This window comes from Arachis stenosperma, chromosome 6 (assembly GCF_014773155.1).
Source record: "Arachis stenosperma cultivar V10309 chromosome 6, arast.V10309.gnm1.PFL2, whole genome shotgun sequence".
In the NCBI taxonomy this organism is placed as follows: Eukaryota; Viridiplantae; Streptophyta; class Magnoliopsida; order Fabales; family Fabaceae; genus Arachis; species Arachis stenosperma.
Window position 1 is genome coordinate 4,322,538 of NC_080382.1, and position 22,198 is coordinate 4,344,735.

The 22,198-nt window shown below is 38.3% G+C and overlaps 3 protein-coding genes across 7 annotated transcripts; 2 read left to right on the forward strand and 1 right to left on the reverse strand.

The window, feature by feature from the left end:
- The first annotated feature begins 10,756 nt into the window (after positions 1 to 10,756).
- LOC130935389 (probable ribose-5-phosphate isomerase 3, chloroplastic) lies at positions 10,757 to 11,983 on the forward strand. Its single transcript, XM_057865116.1, has one exon. It carries the CDS (start codon positions 10,912 to 10,914, stop codon positions 11,785 to 11,787), a length of 876 nt encoding a protein of 291 aa, XP_057721099.1. The 5' UTR covers positions 10,757 to 10,911; the 3' UTR covers positions 11,788 to 11,983.
- Positions 11,984 to 14,284: 2,301 nt separating this feature from the next.
- On the forward strand, positions 14,285 to 16,258 carry LOC130932610 (protein IQ-DOMAIN 19-like). The gene is made up of 3 exons (XM_057861968.1): positions 14,285 to 15,097; positions 15,248 to 15,484; positions 15,581 to 16,258. Exons 1-3 carry the CDS (start codon positions 14,759 to 14,761, stop codon positions 16,145 to 16,147), a joined length of 1,143 nt encoding a protein of 380 aa, XP_057717951.1. The 5' UTR covers positions 14,285 to 14,758; the 3' UTR covers positions 16,148 to 16,258.
- LOC130932609 (pentatricopeptide repeat-containing protein DOT4, chloroplastic-like) lies at positions 14,293 to 21,371 on the reverse strand. 5 transcript variants are annotated; one of them, XM_057861964.1, is made up of 5 exons: positions 19,056 to 21,371; positions 18,494 to 18,610; positions 17,227 to 18,385; positions 16,893 to 16,958; positions 14,293 to 14,582 (listed from the first exon to the last, which is right to left on the reverse strand). In XM_057861964.1, exon 1 carries the CDS (start codon positions 21,284 to 21,286, stop codon positions 19,319 to 19,321), a length of 1,968 nt encoding a protein of 655 aa, XP_057717947.1. In that variant the 5' UTR covers positions 21,287 to 21,371; the 3' UTR covers positions 14,293 to 14,582; positions 16,893 to 16,958; positions 17,227 to 18,385; positions 18,494 to 18,610; positions 19,056 to 19,318. The 5 variants fall into 5 exon arrangements, with proteins under 5 accessions (XP_057717947.1, XP_057717950.1, XP_057717949.1 ...); XM_057861967.1 differs by lacking the exon at positions 14,293 to 14,582 and having other exon boundaries at positions 16,575 to 16,958; positions 19,056 to 19,217; positions 19,323 to 21,371; XM_057861966.1 differs by lacking the exon at positions 14,293 to 14,582 and having other exon boundaries at positions 16,575 to 16,958; positions 19,056 to 19,222; positions 19,323 to 21,371.
- Between the last annotated feature and the right edge of the window lie 827 nt (positions 21,372 to 22,198).

The following is a 22,198-nucleotide window of genomic DNA, read 5'->3' on the forward strand; positions in this document are numbered from 1 at the left end:
TAGTTAGTTCGGAGATATAATATCGTGTGTCCGAGATATTTGGATATAGATCACAATCCCAAACTTGACTTACTATTACTGGTAGATAATTGAGGTTTTGTCTGAATAGACGACGTTATGCCTCTTAGGGAGTAAAATATTGTGTCAGCACCCGAGTCTCGGAAGTCAACATACTGCCGAGTCATTCAACCATCAAGCTTGTAATAATTATTTTTGTTTTTGGAAAATTTCAAACGTGTGTTTGGTTCTGTATCTTAATAAATGTTAATGGGTGGTTAAATCAAGGTAATCATGGCCATTAACTGTGTTGTGGGAAGTGAACAGTTGGTCGATCTAATAGCTAATAATAAATGGTAACGTCAATTGTATGATAGTGGTTTTGGTTTTTTTTATTGCTTTTGTGCGTTGGTAAAAGACCATTTGTGGTTAGTTTTTCATTTTTATCTTTCTCTTTTTAAGTTTGTCGTTGTAATAAAGAAAGTGAAAGATAAAGTTGTTGAGGTAAAAGATGACTTGTATAAATGGGTGCATGCGGATGTGACGTGTTGTGCATCCCTTTATCAGAATGAAAAAACTTTAGTGGAATTCAATGTAGTGAGCTGGGTTCGTAGACGCTCTGCCATTGGTATTGAACTTTTTCCTTGTAGTGGGGAAGAAAGGGTTTGTGAGATGAGGAGTGACTGAATTTATTTTTATATGTATACGTGTTTGTTAACAGAACTTAATGTGAGGTTTCCGTTTTTAGATTTTGAGTGTAAAGTTTTGACATAGTTAAACTGTGCTCTGTCACAGTTTTACCCAAACTCTTGGGCTTTCCTTCGTGCCTTTGAATGTTTAACGGATTTTCTGGAAACTCCTTCTTCTCGGAATATTTTTTTCTCTTTATTTCAATCAAAATGAGTTCGAAAGGGATTTTGCATAATCATGAGTAGTTATCCCGGGGGTTCGTTATTTATTTTATACAGGTTGTCCTTTAAAAATTTTAAGGAGATGTTTGTCAAGGTTCGTTCTTGTGAGACTGAATATCCATTTTTTCTAGATGATGAGCTAGGGGAGCAGTTCTCTTTTTATTGGTGCCTTAAACCAATGCAAATTTTGAATGCGGTGGTGAGGTCTAAGGAAGATAATTTGATTTTGGATTTTCTGATTGAGTGTTTTTCTGCTAAAAAATTATTGTTCATTGTGGAAGTTTTAAAATTTGAAAATGATAGAGAGGGATTAAATGATTACATTGGTAAGAAATTGTTTGAGTATTATTATTTGTATCTATGTTACTTCATTCGTTGATGTACTGTGTGATGCTCTTTGTATGTGGAAGAGTGCCGAGCTTATCCTAGGCTCAGATGAGAACCTTTTTCAATCAGAAAAAGAAGGAGGGTAAGGAAGTCTCGGCTACCAAGACAAACAAAAATGTTGCTGCGGATGCTGCGCAATCTAATGCGCAACCACACGGTGAAAAAAGGAAAAAACCTGAGTCTGAAAACTTGTTGGAGATCCTCTCTGCTGCGAATCTTGTCGTCAGTTCTGGCATTAAGAATGAAATGAGAAAACATATGTGTGCTAGTGCGGAATTGATCTGGGGTGATCGGTTTCTGTTTGCTGTTTTGGCGGATAAAGTTGCCTAGCATCCAAGTGATGTTCAGCTTTTGAAAGACACTGGGAAATAAGTGATTGGACAATTTCTTCTGGTAACTAATGGTGTTATAATATTTCGTATTTGGCTTCTTTTTGTTTAATTTTGTGTTTGTGCTTACAGGTTATTGGTATGAGGATGTTATGTGTTGGTCGTAGCACATAGCTACTAGGATGTTCGGAAAGGAATGAAATGGAGAAAGCTCTAAAGTTGGAGAAGTCGGTAACTGAGAGGGATGGGGTAATTGTTGATCTAAAAAAAATATGAAAAATATGGAGGAAGATGTGTTGAATTTGCAAGAAGAAATTCGAAATTTTACAAGGTTAGATAAAAGAGGCTGATACTGAAAAGGGGAGGATGACTTCTCGAATTCATGAACTCGAAGATGAAGGATTGGAGATGTTTGCACCAGGATTTGATCATGTTGTGAGTCAAGTCTCTGTGTTTGCACCTGACTTTGAGTTTGGGCAACTTGATGTGACTAAAATAATGGTGAATGGCAAGCTTGTTGATGATAAGCCTGGTGGGGAAGTCTAGAATGAAAATTTGGGTGTAACTAATAAGGAAAATTGACTTAGAATTTCATATTTTGTGTAATTGTTAGTATAAATTTTGTTGTTTTTTGTTTGGTAAACTTTTGTTGGATTTGTAAAGCTTTTGGCTTTTAATGACACTTCAACAATATATGTCATTTTTTCAGAATTTGGGAAATGATAGACTGCTTTACATGCAGCCTTGAACGTATGTATATTGAGTATTGGTAGAAATTAGTTAGGAAATGTGTGAATTTATATTGGAAATTCTTGAAGTTTGAAGTGGTCGGCCTCATTAAAACCTCCGCGAGTAAAACCCAGGATGGGATAAAACCTCGGTGGTAGGAAAAAGAGTACCTTTCGTTCTTCGACTTGTTACAAATGACTAACTGTAGTATATACGTAATGACGAGATATTCCATGTGTTTGGTAACTCAGCCCCCTCTAGGGTTTGTAGGGAATATGCACCTCGGACATATACTTTTGATACTCGCAAAGGGCCTTCCCAGTTTGCAGTGACTTTTCCTTGCCATGGGGATTTCCTGACATCCTCTAGTCGATGCAGCACGAGGTCTCATTGTTGTAGCATCCGTGTTCTCACCTTTTTGTTGTACTTCCGCTGTATGTTGAGCTGCACTACTTCTTGCTGTATTCTTGTAGCTTCTCGTTCTTCTTCCATTGTGTCAAGCTCAGTGTTTCGAGTCTCTACGTTCGCGTCACTGTTGAAGTGGTCGGTTCGTAGCGACCTTTAAGATACTTCGTCTGGGATCATGGATTCTGCTCTATAGACCAATCTGAAATGTGTTTCCTTAGTTATGGAGTGTGGTGTTGTATTATATCCTCAAAGTATTTTGGGTACTAGCTCGGCCCACTGGCCTTTGGCCACCGTCATCTTTTTCCTTAATGCTTGCAAAATGATTTTGTTAGCAGTTTCGGTGAGCCCATTAAATTGCAGGTGCTCAATCGAGAAAAAAATGATCTTTTATGTTTAAATTTTGCAGAAAAGAAGCTATTTTTCTATCAGTGAATTGTCTACCATTATCAGTAACGATATCCATGGGTAACCCATATAAAAATATAACAGACTTCCAGTTAAAAGATTGTACCTTGTTCGAGGTTATTTTGGCCAACGGTTGTGCCTCTATCTATTTTGTGAAATAATCAACTGCAACAAGTAAGAATTTTACTTGCCCTTGGATATAGGAAAAGGTCCAAGGATATCAAGTCCTAATCTGTAAAAAGGCCACCTAATTTCCAAGGTGTGTAATATAGCTCGGCTACGTTATGTATTGTTGGTTCACACTTCTTATAGCTATCATAATGATGGACTTTTGCCATGCAATCTCTCTTGAGAGAGAGCCAGTAATACCCTGCTCTTAGGAGTTTTGCGTCTAGGTTTTGACCTCCTATATGTGTGCCACAAATGCCCTCATACACTTCCGACATCGCTAAACTGAAGTCTTTGGTTCCCAAGCATTTTAGAAGTGGTCAGAAGAACACTTTCTTGTATAGGTCGTCACCAATGAGAGTGAAAAAGCTTGCCTTCTTTCGAAAAAGTTTTGGATTGCCTTCTGATGCTGGTACAATCCCATTTTCAAATAATTGACATATGGTGTTCTCTAGTCTTCGTCCTGTGACAAACTCAAAACATGGATATGATATATATTTGATTTTTCTAAGGTTAGTTGTCATAATTTTGGTGCTATGTTTCATGTCCTTGAGGTGGTTAGCTTAGATAGAATATCTGCTCTATGGTTTTCTTCTCTTGGTACATGTATAATATGAAAATTTTAAAACTGTTGTATTAAATGTTTTGCTTGATTAGAATATTATTCTAATAAAGGGTCTCGTACTTGGAAGTTTTCATTTACTTGTTGAACGACTAGTATGGAATCGCAATGAACCTTTAGGTGCTGAATGCTGCTTTCCTTAGCTAGGCGTAGGCCAGCCAACAAAGCTTTGTACTCGGATTGGTTATTTTATTGATTGCTCAATGGAAACTCCCAGCCTATCTCCGACAACGATGCCGGCCCCGCTACCGTCCTCATTGGAAGCACCATCTATATATAGTTTCCATTTGGAGTAAAGTTCGTCTATCGTGGTGAATTCTGCAATAAAAATTGGCGAGTACCTGGGATTTAAGGAACCCTCGAGTTTGGTACAGTATGTCAGACTCTGACAACTCGATCGACCATTTGATTAATCTTCCTACCAGATCAGGTCTTGCAAGTATCTGCCTCAATGGTTGATTAGTCCGAACTATGATCTCGTGACTTTATAAGTAATGTTGGAGATGCCTTATTATGATTAACAGAGCCTAAGCCAATTTTTCAATGGTCAGGTATCGCGTTTCTACGTTCTATAGTATTTTGTTGACAAAATAGATTGGGTGTTGCTCCTGACCTGTTTTTGTCACAAGCGCAGAAGAAATTGCATAAGCAGATACTGAAAGGTATAAATTTAGGGATTTACCGTGCAAAGGCTTGTATAGTATAGGCAGAAAGGCCAGGATTTTCTTGACCTCGGTAAATGCTTTTTCACATGCATCCGACCATATGAATTTGTTAGACTTTCTCAAACTGTTAAAGAAATGATACGGCTTCGTGGCCAATGCTGGTAGAAATCAGGCTAGGGCTGCCAATCTACCCATTAGTTGTTGGACCACCTTCATTGTTGTTGGCGACTTCATTTGTATTACTGCCTGGAATTTGTCGGGATTTGCCTCGATTCTTCAGTGAGTCAGCATAAAACATAGGAATTTACCTCCTTGCACCCCGAACGCACACTTCTCGAAATTTAGGCGCATGTTATGCTTTCACAGTTGTTCGAAAACTTCCATGAGGTAAGATTGATGGGTTTCTTCAGTTTCTGACTTAAATACCATGTCGTCGACATACGCTTCCATGTTTCGTCCGATCTGGTACTGAAAAACTTTGTCCATCAACTGTTGATAGGTTGTGCCTGTATTTTTAAGACCAAAAGGTATTATCTTGTAAAAAAAATTCACATACTCGGTTATAAATGCAGTTTTATCCTTATCTGCAGGAAGCATTAGTATCTGGTTATAACATAAATAGGCATCCATGAAGCTTAAAACTTTAAATCCTGAAGTGTTGTCAACTAGCTTGTCAATGCACGGCAGGGGTAGGAATCTTTTAGGCAAGCTTTGTTTAGATCTGTGAAGTCGATACACATTCACCATTTGTCAGAATTATTTTTTACCATCACAACGTTGGCTAACCAAGATGTGAATCGGATTTCTCAGATGAACCTACACTTAATAGTTTCTATGTTTCTTTGACGGCAGCCTTTGTCTTCTCTTAGCCCAAGTGACTCTTCTTTTGTTTTATTAAGCAAGCTCTTGGATCTAAGGCAAGCTTATGACATATCACGTCTAGGTTGATTCCAGGCATGTCGGCTGGAGTCCAAGCTAATAGGTCGGCATTTGCTCATAGCAAAGCTACGAGTTGTTGTGTCTGGCCTGCATTTAAAGCATAGCCGATGTTAGTATTAAACTTACCTTTCGGAGGTCGACGGTTGGGTAGGTCCCTCATCTTGCTCGATTAACCCTGGCATGTCGTCGGTGTTATAAACCAAGTTGATTTATAGAGTTGGTTTGGCGGGTGGTTGTTTAATTTTCAGTCCAGCATTGTGTTGCCTCTTTGCTATCAGAATGAACAGTTGTAACTATGGCATCCTGCATATAAAACTTAACACACAAATAAATTACAGAAATAATAGTTTCAAAGGAATTTAAGGAGGGTCTTCCTAATATGATGTTATATGGACTAACACAATCAACTACTAAATATTGGATGTCTAAAGTTTTTGAGTGAGGATACTCTCCTAGGTTTGTTCTCATACATACATAACTTGTTACTGGGACCTTCTCCCCGAAGAAACCGACCAGCTCTCCAGATGAGGTTTGTATCACTTTCTTACTTAACTACATCTTCTTGAAGGTAGATAGAAAAATATGTCGGTGCTACTCCCTGGGTCTATGAGGAACTTTTTGAATTGTTAATTCTCCAGTAGTTATAGAGATTACCACGTGATCATCGAGGTAGGGGATTTGGGATTGGAAATTCGAGTTGGTGAAGGTGATAGCTGGAATGGAATAGGTTGCTTGTTGTGATGTTGATCCCCTTGTAGAGCTAACATGGTTCTATAACTCCTCTTTCTGGCTGAGCTAGTCTCACCTCCGCATGCGAACCCCTCCTGATATGTAATTGATAACCTTCCTCGTTGGAGGAGGTTAACTAGAGGCAGGTCATTGCTCTTTGTTAGTTGCCGAGCTTATTACGTCTCTTTGTATTCGGCCATTAATATATTTGTCTAGTAATCCTTGTTGTGATAGTCGTTCTAATAAGTCCTTGGTGATCATGCATTCGTCAGTTGTGTGTACGAATTTTTGGTGAAATGCGTAGTGCTTGCTTTTGTCCACATACTTCTAATCTTGGTAAGTTCCTACTTTACTGAGTAGTTTTATGATTTTTGCATGAAGAATTTATTTGATGATGTCTTCTCTTTTTGTGTTGAATTGTATATATGAGTCAAATTTGGGTGTCAATTTGAATGGTCTCTTTTGATCTCGCATGTGATTCGCCCTCCCGTGCTTGTCCTTGTCCCTTTTGGATGTTTGTCTCTTGGCCCTCCTAGCCTCCCGGAGCTCTTCAATTTCTATTTGTCCGGCTATTTTATGTCTGAAATGGGTCAATGTTTTGGTATTTGTGACAGCAATCATCTCTTGGAACTTTTCAGGTCAGAGACCATCCTTCAGGGCATGCAAATGTACATCAGGACTGAGGTCGGGAATCTTCATTGCTATATTGGCAAATCTTATCATGTATCCTTTTAGACTCTCACACTGGCCTTGTTTGATAGTGCTGAAGTAGTCAGAGTCATGGGAATAGATTTTTTATGCTGCGAAGTGATTGATGAATAGTTCGACAAACTTGTCAAAATTGGTGATTGAACCTGCAAGCAAACTGGAAAACCAAAGTAAAGCAGCTCTGTCCAAAATTGTAGGGAAAGAACGATATAAAATTGGGTCAGAAGTACGATTTAAAAACATCATAGACTTGAATTTTGTGACATGTATTTTAGGGTCACCAATCCCCTCATATAGCTTCAGGGTTGTTGGGGGGTGTGAAGCTTTTCGGAATTTGAAAGTCCATTATCTCCTTTGAGAAAGGGTTCGTTTTCTTTCTCGCCGTTTTTAGGGCTTTTGCTTCCATCGTCGTGTTTGTCTCTGACTATCCCGTGTCATCATTGTTTTCCTATCGGCATCCTACCTATCTCCATCAGTTTTGCTCCCATTGGCTCTATCAGCCAAAAGATCGACCATTTTCTTTACTTCTACCTGAAGGGCAATGTTCATGGTCACCAATTCGTCATGAGTGGGAGGAGGAGGTGGAGGCACGGCATCATTGACCATGATCCTACAAAATAGTAGCAAGAAATCGTTGTGGGCTTATTCAAAAGTCCTGGGCCCCACGGTAGGTGCCAAATGTTCTGTCCTGGAACTGGACTCCAAGGTATAGCTCGTTCACACTGGATGGAGCTCTAATGACGCTTTCCTTCTGTGTGTTGTGCTATTGATTCCTCGTCAATCCAATCAGTGTGGAAAAACCTGTAAAAAAGATTCCAACGCTCAAGTCACTGTTTAATCTCGAGATACTCAAACTTAAAATTGGAATGCTCTTTTTCTTGGTATATTTGATTGCCCTATATATCTTGCTTGGGTTCATATTTATTGTCAATTTGTGTTAAATGTCGTATCTCTTCGTGGTTTGATATTCGCATAGCTAATATAGAGGTGCAAAATAGCCTTTTCATTTTGAGTTGGCTGTTCCGAGTTTAAATAGTTAGCTCTAAAGTATAACGTTGTGTGTCCGAGATATTTGGATATGGATCATACTCTAACAATCATTATTTAAAAAATATTCAAAATCAGTAATTGATTACAAATTTTTATGTATCCAATATTAATAAAAATTTAGAATTTTTTACTTTTATAATAAAATAATTTTACTTTTAAACTTTTTAAAGAGTAATTTTTGGATGCACAATAGAAATAGTGAAATACTCATATTATAATGGCTAACAAAAAGAAAAAAATTGATATATTAAATATTAAAAATATTAGAAAATTAATATTTTTTATTGTCATCTTATATTTAAATTAATACTAACTAATTATTCAAGAGTAAATTGACAATTAGGTGTCTAAAGATTTTAACTTTGGACTAATTAGTCCCTAAAGAAAAAAAAAGTATTAATTTGGTCTTCCAAGATAGCAAACGGTGGACATATGAGGTCCTTTTATCAATTCATCAACTAAAACTTAACGATGATATTATATGCACTATTAATTACTCTGATACGTCTATTTATGAAAGATAATCATGTAGATAATAACTTTTGGAGCGAAAATTCACTTGTTTTGATATGATTTTTGTTCAAAAAAATAATAAATATCCAAAACTATATCGTTTTTCTACTCATGTGACAATAACAAAACATGTACCACTGTAAATAACGAAATACATGAACAATTTCATTTCGTTTCGCACTATTCATTGATAGGATATACATGTCCACCGTTTACTATTTTAAAAAATCTAATTAATACTTTTTTTTTTCTTTAAAAACTAATTAGTACAAAGTCATCATCTTCAAAAAATTAATTATCACTTTACTCATTAATCAATTTGTTTTCACTAACTATTTGTTGCTTCCTTTTGAAAGGCACACAAGTATTCTTGTATAAGAGAAAACTAAGCAGCAGCCTAGCAGCTGAAGAAAAAGAGGGTAGGAAAAAGGAATATCCGAGTATTGTATTGCAAAGCAGAAAAACAATGAGGGGTTAAGAGACACTTTTTTTTTTTGGAAATAAAAAGTTTAATACAATAAAGTAGAGTATTAAAGAAAAAGTACTAGATAAATAAAATAAATTAATTTCTAATCATTTTTAACAAAGTCATTAACAATCCAAAAAATTAAATATCACTCAACTCTTTATAACTTTTAATCGACTTGTTGACTATGTCTGCAACACCTGTTTCTTAATTTCTAAAGATTCTGTCATTCCTTTTCAATTCAGTGCTCCAAATGATAACAATAAAATCAAACTCATCAACATTCTATCAATTGGACTACACGATTGACCTCCTAAACTACGTAAACTTACGGTTATTCAGTTCTATATCCACCAGTTCTATATCATGTATCCATATTTTAAAGTTTTTCACTGTTGCTGTTAACACACTAGCGCCTTTCCTTTCTTTCAACTGCACGACATCATTGAAGTCAACCATGTAGTAAAGAGGAACTTGACATATTCTTGATAAAAAAAAACTCAACTCTTCCCACACAACAAGCTTTTCCTCCCTTGTATGCGCACCATACACTAGGCAAACCGTACAATGAAAATTATTGTTTGTCAATTTTTCTTCTATACACCCATTTCTCCCTTTTGTAACAATTACTCAACCTAAACATCATATCATCCCACATTATAATAAACTTCCAGAAGTACCTTCCGATCCCACAAATTTCCGACCCACCGCATCATTACCCAAAAATTGCACTGCATCAAACTTAATAATCACCTCCTTCTTTGTCTCTATTAATCCTAATATATTCATATTATTTTTACTCTTAAATTTTTTACCAATCTCCACTTTCTAACACCCCTAAACCCCTCACATTTCATAAACTAAAATCATTTAAAAATTTTATTATACATTTTATTTCGGTTGTTGGGCAGCTCCTTCTTTCTTTCTCTTTCTATTTTGCTTGCCATCTTTTTGAGCCAATACTTCATTCTAAGCTTGAAAAATAGCCATAATATTCTCATACTCGTCATATAAAACAGCTCCTGATTCGACGGTCAAATTCCAACCAGCCATGTTTTTAGCCATATCTTTATCCCAACTTCCTCCGTGCTTATCTTGATTAGTTTCACCGTCTCCATTCTGCTCTGAGTCTCTCGAATCTTCCAAATTCTTTATAGTTCTTTTATCCTCCAACCCAATTTCCTCCATCACTGTATTCTCATTCTCTAAATCTGAATCATGCTTTGCATCATCCCTCATCAGACATATGCCAACATGCTCCTTACCACTCCCGTCCAAGTTAGCATGGATCTCATTTACTGTATTTGATGAAATGTTTCCCTCAGCCGTGTTGTTCGGAGAATTCTCCGCACCTCTGGCAATCTCCTTTTCGGCTTAATTCTACTTGTCGGATGTATTAAGGGCTTCATGCTCCTCTCTTCCCTCCACGCCATCAAGCTCAGCGTGGACATTATCACCTTCACCACTTGCAGATGACTTTCGCGCTGCTCCCAAATCCGCTTCGTCAGCGCTGTTTACCGTGGCATCAATCCTTTTGCAAACTCCATGACCAACCACATCTCTCTTCATCGTCGCACGCAGCAGCCAACAAAAAGACTCTTTTTGTAAGTTTTATTCTGTGTGTGTATTTTTTTTATTTTTAATATTAAATTATTCCATAAGAAATAATGATAATAATAATAAATAGTTAAATACTAGAAAGAAAGGCCAACCAACCAAGATGTGGTACTGAGCCTCAGCCTCTCACCTACCAACCAAATAAGAAAATGAGATAGCAGAGAGGAGAGTGAAATGAAATGAATCACAGAATCAATAAAAGAAAAGTGAGGCCCATTCTCCCTCTCTTACTTCCTCCATCATTTCCTCCACTTCACTCAGAGTGACAATGTCAATGTCAATGGCATCATCATCCTTAACCCTGTCATCACCAACTTCCCTCTCATCTCTCTCCTCCGCGCGCCACCATATCCTGCGCACCCACATTAACCTACGCACCTCCACCAACAACATACACAAACCCCTCTCTCTCACCGTCAGGGCCCTCTCCGCCCCTGCCCTCACCCAAGACGACCTCAAGAAGCTCGCCGCCGACAAAGCCGTCGAGTACGTCAAGTCCGGCATGGTCCTCGGCCTCGGCACCGGCTCCACCGCCGCCTTCGTCGTCGCCAAGCTCGGTCAACTCCTCTCCACCGGTCAACTGTCCAACATCGTCGGCGTCCCTACCTCCAAGCGCACTGAGGAGCAGGCACGCTCTCTCGGAATCCCTCTCTCTGTCCTCGACGACAATCCCCGCCTGGATCTCGCCATCGACGGCGCCGATGAGGTGGACCCCGACCTCAACCTTGTAAAAGGCCGCGGCGGCGCTCTTCTCCGCGAGAAGATGGTGGAGGCCGCCTCCGACAAGTTCGTTGTGGTGGTCGACGACACGAAGCTCGTGTCAGGACTCGGCGGTAGCGGTCTTGCGATGCCGGTGGAGGTGGTGCAGTTCTGCTGGAAGTACAATCTGGTTCGGCTTCAGGAGTTGTTCAAGGAAGAAGGTTGCGACGCTAAGCTGAGATTGGATGAGGGTGGCAAACCCTACGTCACCGATAATTCGAATTACATCGTTGATTTATACTTCAAGACTCCGATCAGGGACGCTCTTGCTGCCGGAGCTGAGATATCGGCGCTGGAAGGAGTGGTGGAGCACGGGCTGTTCTTGAACATGGCCACCTCCGTCATCATTGCCGGCAAGACTGGCGTTGAAATCAAGGACAAGTGAGTGAGCGAGCGAGTGAGTTCTGTCATTTCATCTTTCATTTGAATTTGAATTTCATTTCGGGGTATTTTTGTTGAATGGAATGTACTTATAGTTTAGGGGATAATAACTCATGCGATTAAATCAATCAATTGATGAATATAATAACAAGAATGGAGTGTAAAGAGGAGGAATGTAATGTGAGACAATTTTCTTCTGATGCGGTTTGGTTCCTTTTCCTTCCTTCCTTGCCATTGTTGTTATGTACAATTTGTTTCTTTATCATAGGCGGTGCTTCTTTACAATGATTTTCACTGGCACAAGAATCAGATTAGATGTTAGTTCTTTTGTGTGTGTTTCAATTGAATCGATGTATGGTGATCGAGGAGAGAAGGGGGATAGGTTGTGGTTGATGTGTAATGCATTGCTTATCCTTTCAAATTTGTCTGTACGCTAACAATAATAATAATAAATCAAATATATACACGAAAAGTCCTGCCATGGGATTGAGCTCACTGGGGAATATTTCATATTAATAGCAGAAATGCCATTAGATTTCTAACAACTTCCCTCTTTTCATTTCAATTTTTATTTTGTGATAATTTGATTTCACTAGTAGCTTGCGGAACAAGAAAAAATGTAACATGAATAGGTGGCAAGTCAAACAGCCCCACCTTGATTAACAGTGACAGTAGCAGTTGAATTGGCAACTTTAAGTCTAAGCCTGGAGCAATCAGATCCAAGAGTACCTAATAAGCAGTTAAAATATATGACTATATTTGTGAAGATGAGAAAGTGTTGTGGAATTCATACAAACATTTACTGTCACAAGGGAAGACAGAGGTGTTGTTACTGTAACAAGGGAATACAGAGGTGTTGAGAAGATTATAGTAATTTGGGTTGCAATGGCATCTGTAAGTATATGCTATCTCCCTCTTTCATGTACCAACTCCACAATATGCCCATAAACATGCTACGATATCAATATATGGTTAGAAACACAAGCTGTTGTTAGTTGCACTAAGTAAGCATACACATAATACTTGTGATCAAAAGCTGATATGATGAGGGGCAAGTCCTTCTCTGGAACCGGAGGGCGGAGGCTGCGCTGGTTGGCAACTATAGTTCAGGCTACCTACAATCGAAGAAGATAGTTTATCCTTCTTTGAAGTGATTAGGATCATTGGAGTAGGAGTTGGTTTACAATGGGGAATGACGCATGGAAGGAAGCTAGTAGCATAAGTATCATTGTCACTGTCGTCACAGGTTTGCATCCAGCCGGATTGACATTCACAGGCGAAGTTCAATGGGTAACTTGTGTCAACCACGCAGCTTTGGAGCTTCCCTTTCCACAATCTACCTCGTCACAACTCACAAGCCCTATCTCCAACAATAACCAAATCCTTAACATTTGTGTCAAAGTTTTAAGTGATGAACTAGATGCTTAGTTCTTATTAGTTTACTACGACTTAATTTGCATTATCAAATAGTATTAGCATATATATATAAATAAAAAGAGAAAATTTAAGCACCTAAGAAGCCATCAGCAAGGTCTGCTTTAACAGTCATGATCATGGGTAATAGCAGTAGTATCAGAATCATAGCTAACAAGCTCATCGATCTAATGCAGTAAGCCATGAAGACCAAGAATGACAGAAGATGAGAGGAAGGTAATTGGGTTTGTTTCAATGTAAACTAAGGTGGTTGGTTATATAGTTAAGATTCGAGAACAAGTAAACAACCCATTCCATTCCAGTGGTGGACTTTTGAATCATGATTATGTGGCGGGTCATTTGTGTTATAATATAGAAGTAACATCCTATACTCTCACACCATCAAAAACTATTTTGTTTGTGAACAGATCTCTCAAGTTATAATGAACAGTTCATTATTATTTGATATCTTTTTTATTAAGAATAATTGTATCACTAACAAAATAATAAATAAGAAGAGAAGATTCCCCGAGATTCAAAATATCAGTGGCTTATCATCTATAAGAGTTTGAACCTTAGAGTAATCAAAAGACTTGCTATATGTTTTGTCAAGATTGAAATATTTTGATATTGACTTGGAGTCTTGGGACTAATAAGTCGAGATATAAAGAGCATCCCAGTGAAGGTAAGAACGCGTTCTTTTCATTTATTTATTTTTTTTCTCTTCGTTATTTTTCCTTTGCTGCATCAGATTTTTAGTAATTTCTAATCAACTAAATGCAAGTACAAGGCGGCCAATGTGATTAGCTTATACTTCGAATCCTTGACTGAATCAATGCCAAAAGCTTACAACAGAGTAAAGATGAGATCAAAGTCAACCCCACATATTTTAGTAATGCGTGTGAATATACTATTGTCCAACAATATTAACTTATAGATACCGCAATTGAATGATACAATCAATCATCTTCTCATAGTTGAGAAGCAAATGGTCCAATCTTATCTATGATTATTTTCTTTTTACTAAGTTACGAGTCCGAAGAACCGTGTCTTATAGGACCAAAAGCAACATTCCAAATAAGACACACATAAATTCTGTATGGCTCCTCGGATCACGGATAAGCCTAAACGAATAAGTTAACAGAACAGTGATTTTTTATATTTAATAATAGTATGGTGACGTTGGAAACAGAAATCGTATTGATTTTCACTTGCCAGCATGGTCCACCAATATAATTACTAAACTCTATAGTAAGAAAAATTTAATGGCCCTTGAAATGAGGTTGAGGCAGTGTAAACTGTAAAGTTGAATTTGAATGCTTCCTGAATTTTATTTATGAAACTCCAGGAGGGTGGCAAGTGGCTTTACCAGGGAAAAGTTTTGCGCTGCAGGCCAAAGCCAGTTATGAATAGTTAAATAACATCAAAAGAGTCATTCGAGAAAGTAGAAGTGAATGCAGCATATATAATACATGTGTAACAAGATTAAAACTAGTAATATCTAAAGTATTTGTACCAGTTCTGTTTTCTTTAGCTGCAAGTTTCCATTAACTGGACTTGAAATGGGGAAGGCAGGTAAATGGATTAGAAACTTTCTTATGGGGAAAAAGGAGGATAAGTACAAGAAGATTGACGCAGTCTGTGCCGAGAGTAAGAGCGCTGCAACGGATAGTCCCAAAGTGAAACGCAGATGGAGCTTTGGAAGACTAACAATTGGAAGAACATCAGGCAAGATGGCAGGGCATAAATTTTCCATATCTTTTGACTCCGGCGACTCTGCCAAACTGCAAGCTCAGACTCCAAGGAGGAGTCTTCCAATAGTAGAGTTCAAGGCTCCTAGCGACACCAGATCTAAAAATTCAGCAGCTACAATGATTCAAGCTGCCTTTCGCTCGTATCTGGTAATAGATTTCTCCTATATTTTTCTAGATTCTTTCATGGCTGTGTCTTCTTTGATGAGCGCATCATGTTGTGTTATGACAATTTAATAGCCTTTCTCACACCCTATCTTCTAATAGGTTTGATGAAACATGGTACATACAAATTTTCAGGCTAGGAAAGCATTGCATGCTTTAAAGGGATTAGTCAAGATACAAGCACTAGTGAGGGGTCACCTTGTAAGGAAACAAACAACTGCTATGCTGCGCAGCATGCATGCGTTGATGACCATACAAGTTAGAGCTCGGATTCAAAGAATTCAGGCGGTAGAGGAAGCAAATGTTCATGGAAAACAGCCTGTGCAACATACACAAATTCCACAGAGCAAAGGTCACATAAAAGAATATAAAGTAAGCTTCTATAAACTTTTTTCCCAAATGTAAAATATGGTCAGTTACATCCAATCTAGTTAGTACTTGCAATAAATATGGCTATTATGTACATAGGAACCGAAGGATATGACCATGGAAGAAATGCTGGAGGCTTTGAAAAGAAGAAGTCAGTCACTAGATCGCTTGCATTTTGAGGGAATAAAGCATGAATCCATGGCATTCTATTCGAAGCACAAGTCAGTTTCAGAAAGACAATTTGAGTACAATGATAACAGTTTAATCACAGCACCCAACAGCCCAGAAAACTACTGTGGCTTGTCGGAATATAACACAACAGCAATGGCCATGTCAACTCCTCGGCGACACCCCGTGTCTCACCGGCAATCACAATCCCCAAATTTCATGAACAATACAGTGTCTTCCAAGGCAAAAGCAAGGTCTCAGAGTGAGCCAAAACAACGTCCCAAATGGGGAAAGAGGCAGAAAAGCAGGTCCCCAGAATCTACCAAAGAACCTAGCACCTCACAAAATGGTCTAAGGCAAAATCTGCACTTAAATTCGTCACGCTTTGACCTTGGAAGTTTAGACTATTGGGTTGTCAACCTTTATGGGTCAAGAACAAAGGACAGCTCCCGCAATTCTTTTGGCAGCAGCACGGTGACTAGTGATTCCTACTATTGAATTCACTTGTTTATGTTTATGTTATGTACAAAGCTAATAATTCAATTTAGGACACTACAGCTTAAGTCATCCCCGTTATCATAATTTAAAATTCAGGCCTCGTCACTAGTATCCATTACCACATGTCTACGCATAAGCACTGGACTCTCACCAAGTGCGGAAAAATTTTCAAGTTGTTTACCAAATTTTTGTCAATAATCCAGATGATAAAAGCAAAGAAATGAAAGAATATATAGAATAATAAAATATAAGCTAAACAAACATTAGAAAACAGAGACTTACATATCTCCACCTTCACAATAACCTATAATAATGCATACATAGCAATCCTGAGAATGAAGGTATGAAAATAGAACAACGTGAAGCAGTTGCAATGAATTTATATGTCATCACAATCACCTAGAATCCAAAACTGTAGTAATAGAAGGAAAAAGCCAAAGCACTAATTTTGACAAGAAAATGAATAGCATTACATTCAATGACTACTAAAGGCTAAAACCTATAATAGTCTGCTACTCAACATTGCTCTGAATATTCATATGAGATGCAGTCCAAGATATCAAAGCTTACACTAATTTCTTATTGCTACAACAAATAAAAACAATAAATAAATGAATACTAATATTTTTGTGCTTAGGATCAGATAAGACTAAGTTTAACTTCTTGGAAAATTTTATGATACGAAAGCAAGCTTTATAGAGACCATTATTGTAATTAAATGAGGATAACAAAAGAAGAACCGTACCCTTTCTACCCATGAATCTTTGTACTCTACTATAAATGGATTTCTTAGTTTGGAAATGAGCTCCATCTACACAGAACAAAATGGGAAAAAGAAGAATGATATAAATATTTATCCATGAATAATGTTATTTTCGAACACTTTAGGTAATCATTTTCTAGTTTAATGCCAAAAATATTCATTGTAATCATATTAAGGATTGAAGCCTACGATAAATTCCTGTAGAACACAAATATCCGCACCAACAACCATATACAACAATTAGGAGATTGAAGATAACAGAAAACAACACAAGATGTTTGGAATTTAATTTGTCGAAACATTATTCGGAACCAACCTCCTGGTTTGCAGACCTGCGAGATGCTCAGTTTGACAACTTCTAGCACGTCATGACCAAGGCTAGCAGCTAGGCATTACTATTCAGTTGATTTTAGAGACTCTAGACCATATATTAAGTATACACATATGAGCCTGTAGCGCTAGTTGAGTATATCAGAATAATTGTAAGTTAAACAGATAATACAAGGAACAGATAAGCATAATCATAGCATATATGAAATGCCGCTGGCTTAGTTTATTACATAACTCAAGTTCATACTTAACTGCTTATTATAATACGTACATACTCCATTATTTATACTTACAGGCCCCAGCTCACTAGAGCCATCCTAGTCTGAGACCCGATCTACTTATTAAATAAATACAAAAGAGCTAGCCCTCTAAAAGTCTATCCAGAGTGAGGGCAAGGACCACTACTACCATTACTACTACTACTGTTGCTGCTGAAACTGTATATCCGGAAGCTGCTAACACATTATGCTGAAACGAGGGAATCACTACGATGTGCCCACTGCTCGCATCCTCAGTGGAGTCCTCCTCCCCGGTCTCAAAAGAACTAGAGTACAGGTCCGCCATCATTTGATCGACCCACGCCTCTGGATCCACATCTTCATCAGAGTATAGCTCAGAGGCATTGATCGATCAGATGATGACCGATCTGTACTATAGTTCTTTCAAGACCGAGGAGGAGGACTCCACCGAGGATGCAAGCAGCAGCAGCATCACGGGCACGTAGGAGTGATTCTCTAGTTTCAGCATAATGTGTTAGTAGCTTCCAAATATACTGTTTCAGCAGTAGTAGTAATGGTAGCAGTGGTCCTTTCCCTCGCTCTAGATAGACTTTTAGAGGGCTAGCTCTTTTGTATTTATTTAATAAGTAGATCGAATCCCAGACTATGGCATTTCATGTATGCTATGATTATGCTTGTTATGCTTATCTGTTCCTTGTATTATCTGCTTAACTTACAATTATTCCGATATACTCGACTAGATACGCGATTCTCGACTAGCGATATAGGCTCATATGTATATACTTAATATATGGTCTAGAGTCCCTAAAGTCAACTGAATAGTAGCGCCTAGCTGCTAGGCTTGGTCATGACGGGCTAGAAGTTGGGTCGTTACAACGGACAAGGCAAATCTTCTTCAAAACATATCTACATAAATCAAAAGGCAAAGTTAACATGAAGGCACAAATTTATAGACATAGATAAGTTACTTTTTATAATTTTAAAAAGAAATGTAATGTAGGTTTGATTTCTCACTTTTTCTTCTCATGCTTATGCTTGACAAGAAGTGCAGAACCAAAAGCACCCTTTCCAATTCGCTCAAGTACTTCATAATGCGCCATGTCATCAACAAGTAATTGAAATTTCACTCTCCTGGATACAAAGTGTAGCACAAATCAAGCATGTTATACCCTTGCACATTTATATTGAACCATAATTTGAACTTCATAGTAAATAAATAAATAAATAAATAAAATGTAGTTAACAATCAGAAACAGAAAGGAATGCAGCTATAATCACTGATAAGGAATAATATACTATCAGTTTAGGTTACTCAATAACCCCAACTGCTCATAATTTGCAATAAAGACAGTTCTCTCTTTTTATTTCCTCAATTCTCAACACAGAAGAAAAGCATAGTGCAATGCAATGCTGATTATGCAACACTAGGTAAGTTACAAATAGAAACCGGTGTCCAAAATTATGTGCCCTTTTTTATTGCAACACTACTATTACAGAACACGAATTTGGTTAAGCAAAGTACACACGTGAAATGGAAGTGAGCGCAGAATGAAAAGATAACGTGATGAGCTTATACCTGAAGCAGGGGACTGGAGACTCGCCTGCGGTTCAGCAGCTGCCAGCAGTGGCAATGAAGCAGGCAGTCAGTGGGAGGAGGTTCACTTAATTCCCCTTTTTTATTGTTCATTGGATGATATTGATATGAGATACAGTTTCTTTTTGTTGTCTTCCATATTTTCTACTCTGTCCATTGTATGTGTCAAGGGATAGTAGGTCATCATATCATTTTCATGATGAAAACGATCAACTCAAGGAAATAAATGCACAGTCAGAAAATAATCACCAAAAGTCTCCACATGAACAAAGGCCATCATTAAAATGGTGAAAGAAATTTGAGTCCTTGAAGATGATTTCTCTTCTAATCATCTTCGATACAAACTTTGCAAAACTGTGGCAACCATTACACATCCGAGAATTCTTTGCAAGACGAATTGGTCCAGCATGAGAGCTGATGAGCCCAAAAGAAAGTGCCAAGAGTTCACTATGCCCTATCCGAATGCATTCCCTCTCTTCATCTACATCATGGAGTCTGAAATCCCAATTTGGTTCAAGTCCTTTGGCTCTCATTTTCTCAATTAAACCCTGCAATTCTGAATATATTCTCTCTGATCTTGGATGAGATACATCCCCAGTTCCAAATACATGTACTTTGTTCCTGAACAATGTCCAAGTATAAGCCTTTTTGGGTTTCAAACCCATGTCTCTAATTGTTTCCCTCATCTTCTGCACCATCTGCCATTTTCCAGAGCCTGCATACCAATTGAGAAGCATGACGTAGTTCTCAGCATTTAGAGGTTCCAATTCACAAAGCTGCTCGACAATTTGCTTCCCCATAGTGTATTGGCCACTCATCCTACAGCCTTCTAGCAGTTTCCTTAGTATCTCAGGATGCTTTTCAATCCCTCTTTCCTCAATAAAGGTCCTCGCCTCCATGAAAAGTCCAAACTTCACAAGCAGAACCACCTTCAGAGCACAGTGTGCAACCGTGGGGACCCTAATGCGGTTGAAGTAAATCCTTCCTTCCTCAACCATGCGGGCAGTATTGCAAGCATGAAGGGCAGCAGCATAGGCACTGTCATCTATCAGCACCTTTGAGTTCTTCATCTGCCTGAATAAATCAACTCCAAGCTTCCCTTGTCCATGTAAGCTATATCCCACTATCATTATGGTCCATGAAATGGTATCTTTCTTATTAATTCCAGCAAAAACATTGGAAGCAGAAGTGATACATCCAGATTTTACATACATGTCCATAAGTGCATTGTTTACCCTGAGGTTAGAATGAATCCAGTTTCTAAGCAAGTAGCCATGAATTTCTCTACCCTGATTGAGTGAGGCGATTCTTCCGCACGCAGGAAGGAAAGCAGAGATGGAATGGGAATCAGGTTTGAAACCAGCCCTGATCATCTCCCGGAACAACTTGAAAGCCTCATTGAATCCTCCTCTCTTGACATAAGCACAAATCATTGATGTCCAAGAAATAACATCCTTGCAAGGCATTTTCTCAAACACCAAGCGGGCATCGCTCATGCTATCACAATCACTGTACATCTTCAACAGCGAATTGCACACTAAAACATCAGAATCCAACCCGCATTTCCTAGCAACGTCGTGCACAATCCTTGCTTGAGGGAGAGACCTCATCATCCCGCAGGCGCTGCAGGCCGTTGCGACCGCGACGTGGTCGACAGCGACGCCATCATCCAACGCCAGCATCTGATGGAAGAGAGCAAGGGCGAGGGTGGGGTTCCCTCCGTGAAGATACAACCTTGCGAGTAGAGTCCAGCAGACGGCATTGCGGGAAGGGGAGTTGTCGAAGAGCTTCTGGGCCATGGGAAGGGTACCGAGATCGGCATAGATGTGAATGAGGGCGGTTACGGCGTAGTGGTGGGAAGAGAAGCCGAGCTTGAGAGAATGAGCATGGAGCTGCTTGGCGAGGGGGAAGTCGCGCATGAGGCGGGAGGCATCGAGGACGCGCGGCAGAGTGCGCGTGTCGAGGGGAACGCGGTGCTCAAGCATTTGGAGGTAGGCGGAGACGACGAGAGGGAACTCGTTGTTTGCCAGATGGCTCTGAATGAGGCTGTTCCATGCGAAGGTGTCCTCCCGCTCGGGTGTTCTTCTTGACCTGGCTGCTACCGCTTTTGTTTTGCAGTGAGAAGGAGAGAGGTGGATGAAGGTCTTCTTGTTGGGGTCGGATGAGGAGACTCCAAGATGAAACAGTACTTTTGCGGATTGGAGAATGCTCATTATGACAACAGACAAGCACACTGCCAGAGGTTGGGAATTGGGATCACCTTAATCCTCAAAAGCCGGAAGGGACATGGCAATATGGAACAGGGTTATCACCTTAACAAAATTGATTGAATCCAATCTTAAATGTTTTAAATGAAATTTGAGGCTATTTTTTTCCATATGAAAATAATTATGGTGTGTGTGTGTAACGCAATGACGTGTAATAAATATTTGTGCTGTTATGGTGTTGGTTAAAATTGCAATCTACGTTTTGTTTTTTACGTTTTTTTTTTTTTTTACTTTTTTTGCTTATGAAACAAATCAAATGAAACTTATGTTTTATGAGTATCCACTTTTTCAATTTTTTTTTTTATATAAAGTATAAACCCAAACGCAAGTTGCGTTTATAGAATGGGTTTTTTATTATTTTTTTGAAATTTTAAAACGCACGTTATATTTTAAATGAGTGGAAATTTTTTTTGGAAAGTTGTAAAATGCAGCTTGCATTTTGTATAGAAAAGAATATTTTAATTGAGAGTCTTGTCTATAAATATAAAATTCAATAAAAAAGTATAGAATACCAACGTATTATCTGTTAACTTGTTGTCAACAATAATTTATTATTATATTTTAAACACATATATAAAAAGATACGTCCAAAAAATATATTTATAAAAACACTTCTATTAAACACAGCTATAAAAAAATACATTTTTATTAGACACATCTACAAAAACACTTCTATTAAATAGTTATAAATAAGAGTTGGCAGAAGTTGGCACGTAGCGGGATTGAAATTCAATTCATCCGAATTTGTACTTCATTTCTCTACTCCCATACTTCTTTCTTTCATATATTTCATAAGGAAAAAGTTTGTTAACCAAAAAGTTTCAGCCATAATTAGCCAAAATTTTCTATAATATACTT

Excerpts from the sequence above, each read along its gene's own strand:
- LOC130935389 (XM_057865116.1), top strand. The coding sequence starts at position 10,912 with ATGTCAATGTCAATGGCATCATCATCCTTAACCCTGTCATCACCAACT.
- LOC130932610 (XM_057861968.1), top strand. The coding sequence starts at position 14,759 with ATGGGGAAGGCAGGTAAATGGATTAGAAACTTTCTTATGGGGAAAAAG. Across the intron at positions 15,098-15,247 it reads CTGCCTTTCGCTCGTATCTG|GCTAGGAAAGCATTGCATGC; the intron begins GTAATAGATTTC and ends ACAAATTTTCAG. Across the intron at positions 15,485-15,580 it reads GTCACATAAAAGAATATAAA|GAACCGAAGGATATGACCAT; the intron begins GTAAGCTTCTAT and ends TTATGTACATAG.
- LOC130932609 (XM_057861964.1), bottom strand. The coding sequence starts at position 21,286 with ATGAGCATTCTCCAATCCGCAAAAGTACTGTTTCATCTTGGAGTCTCC.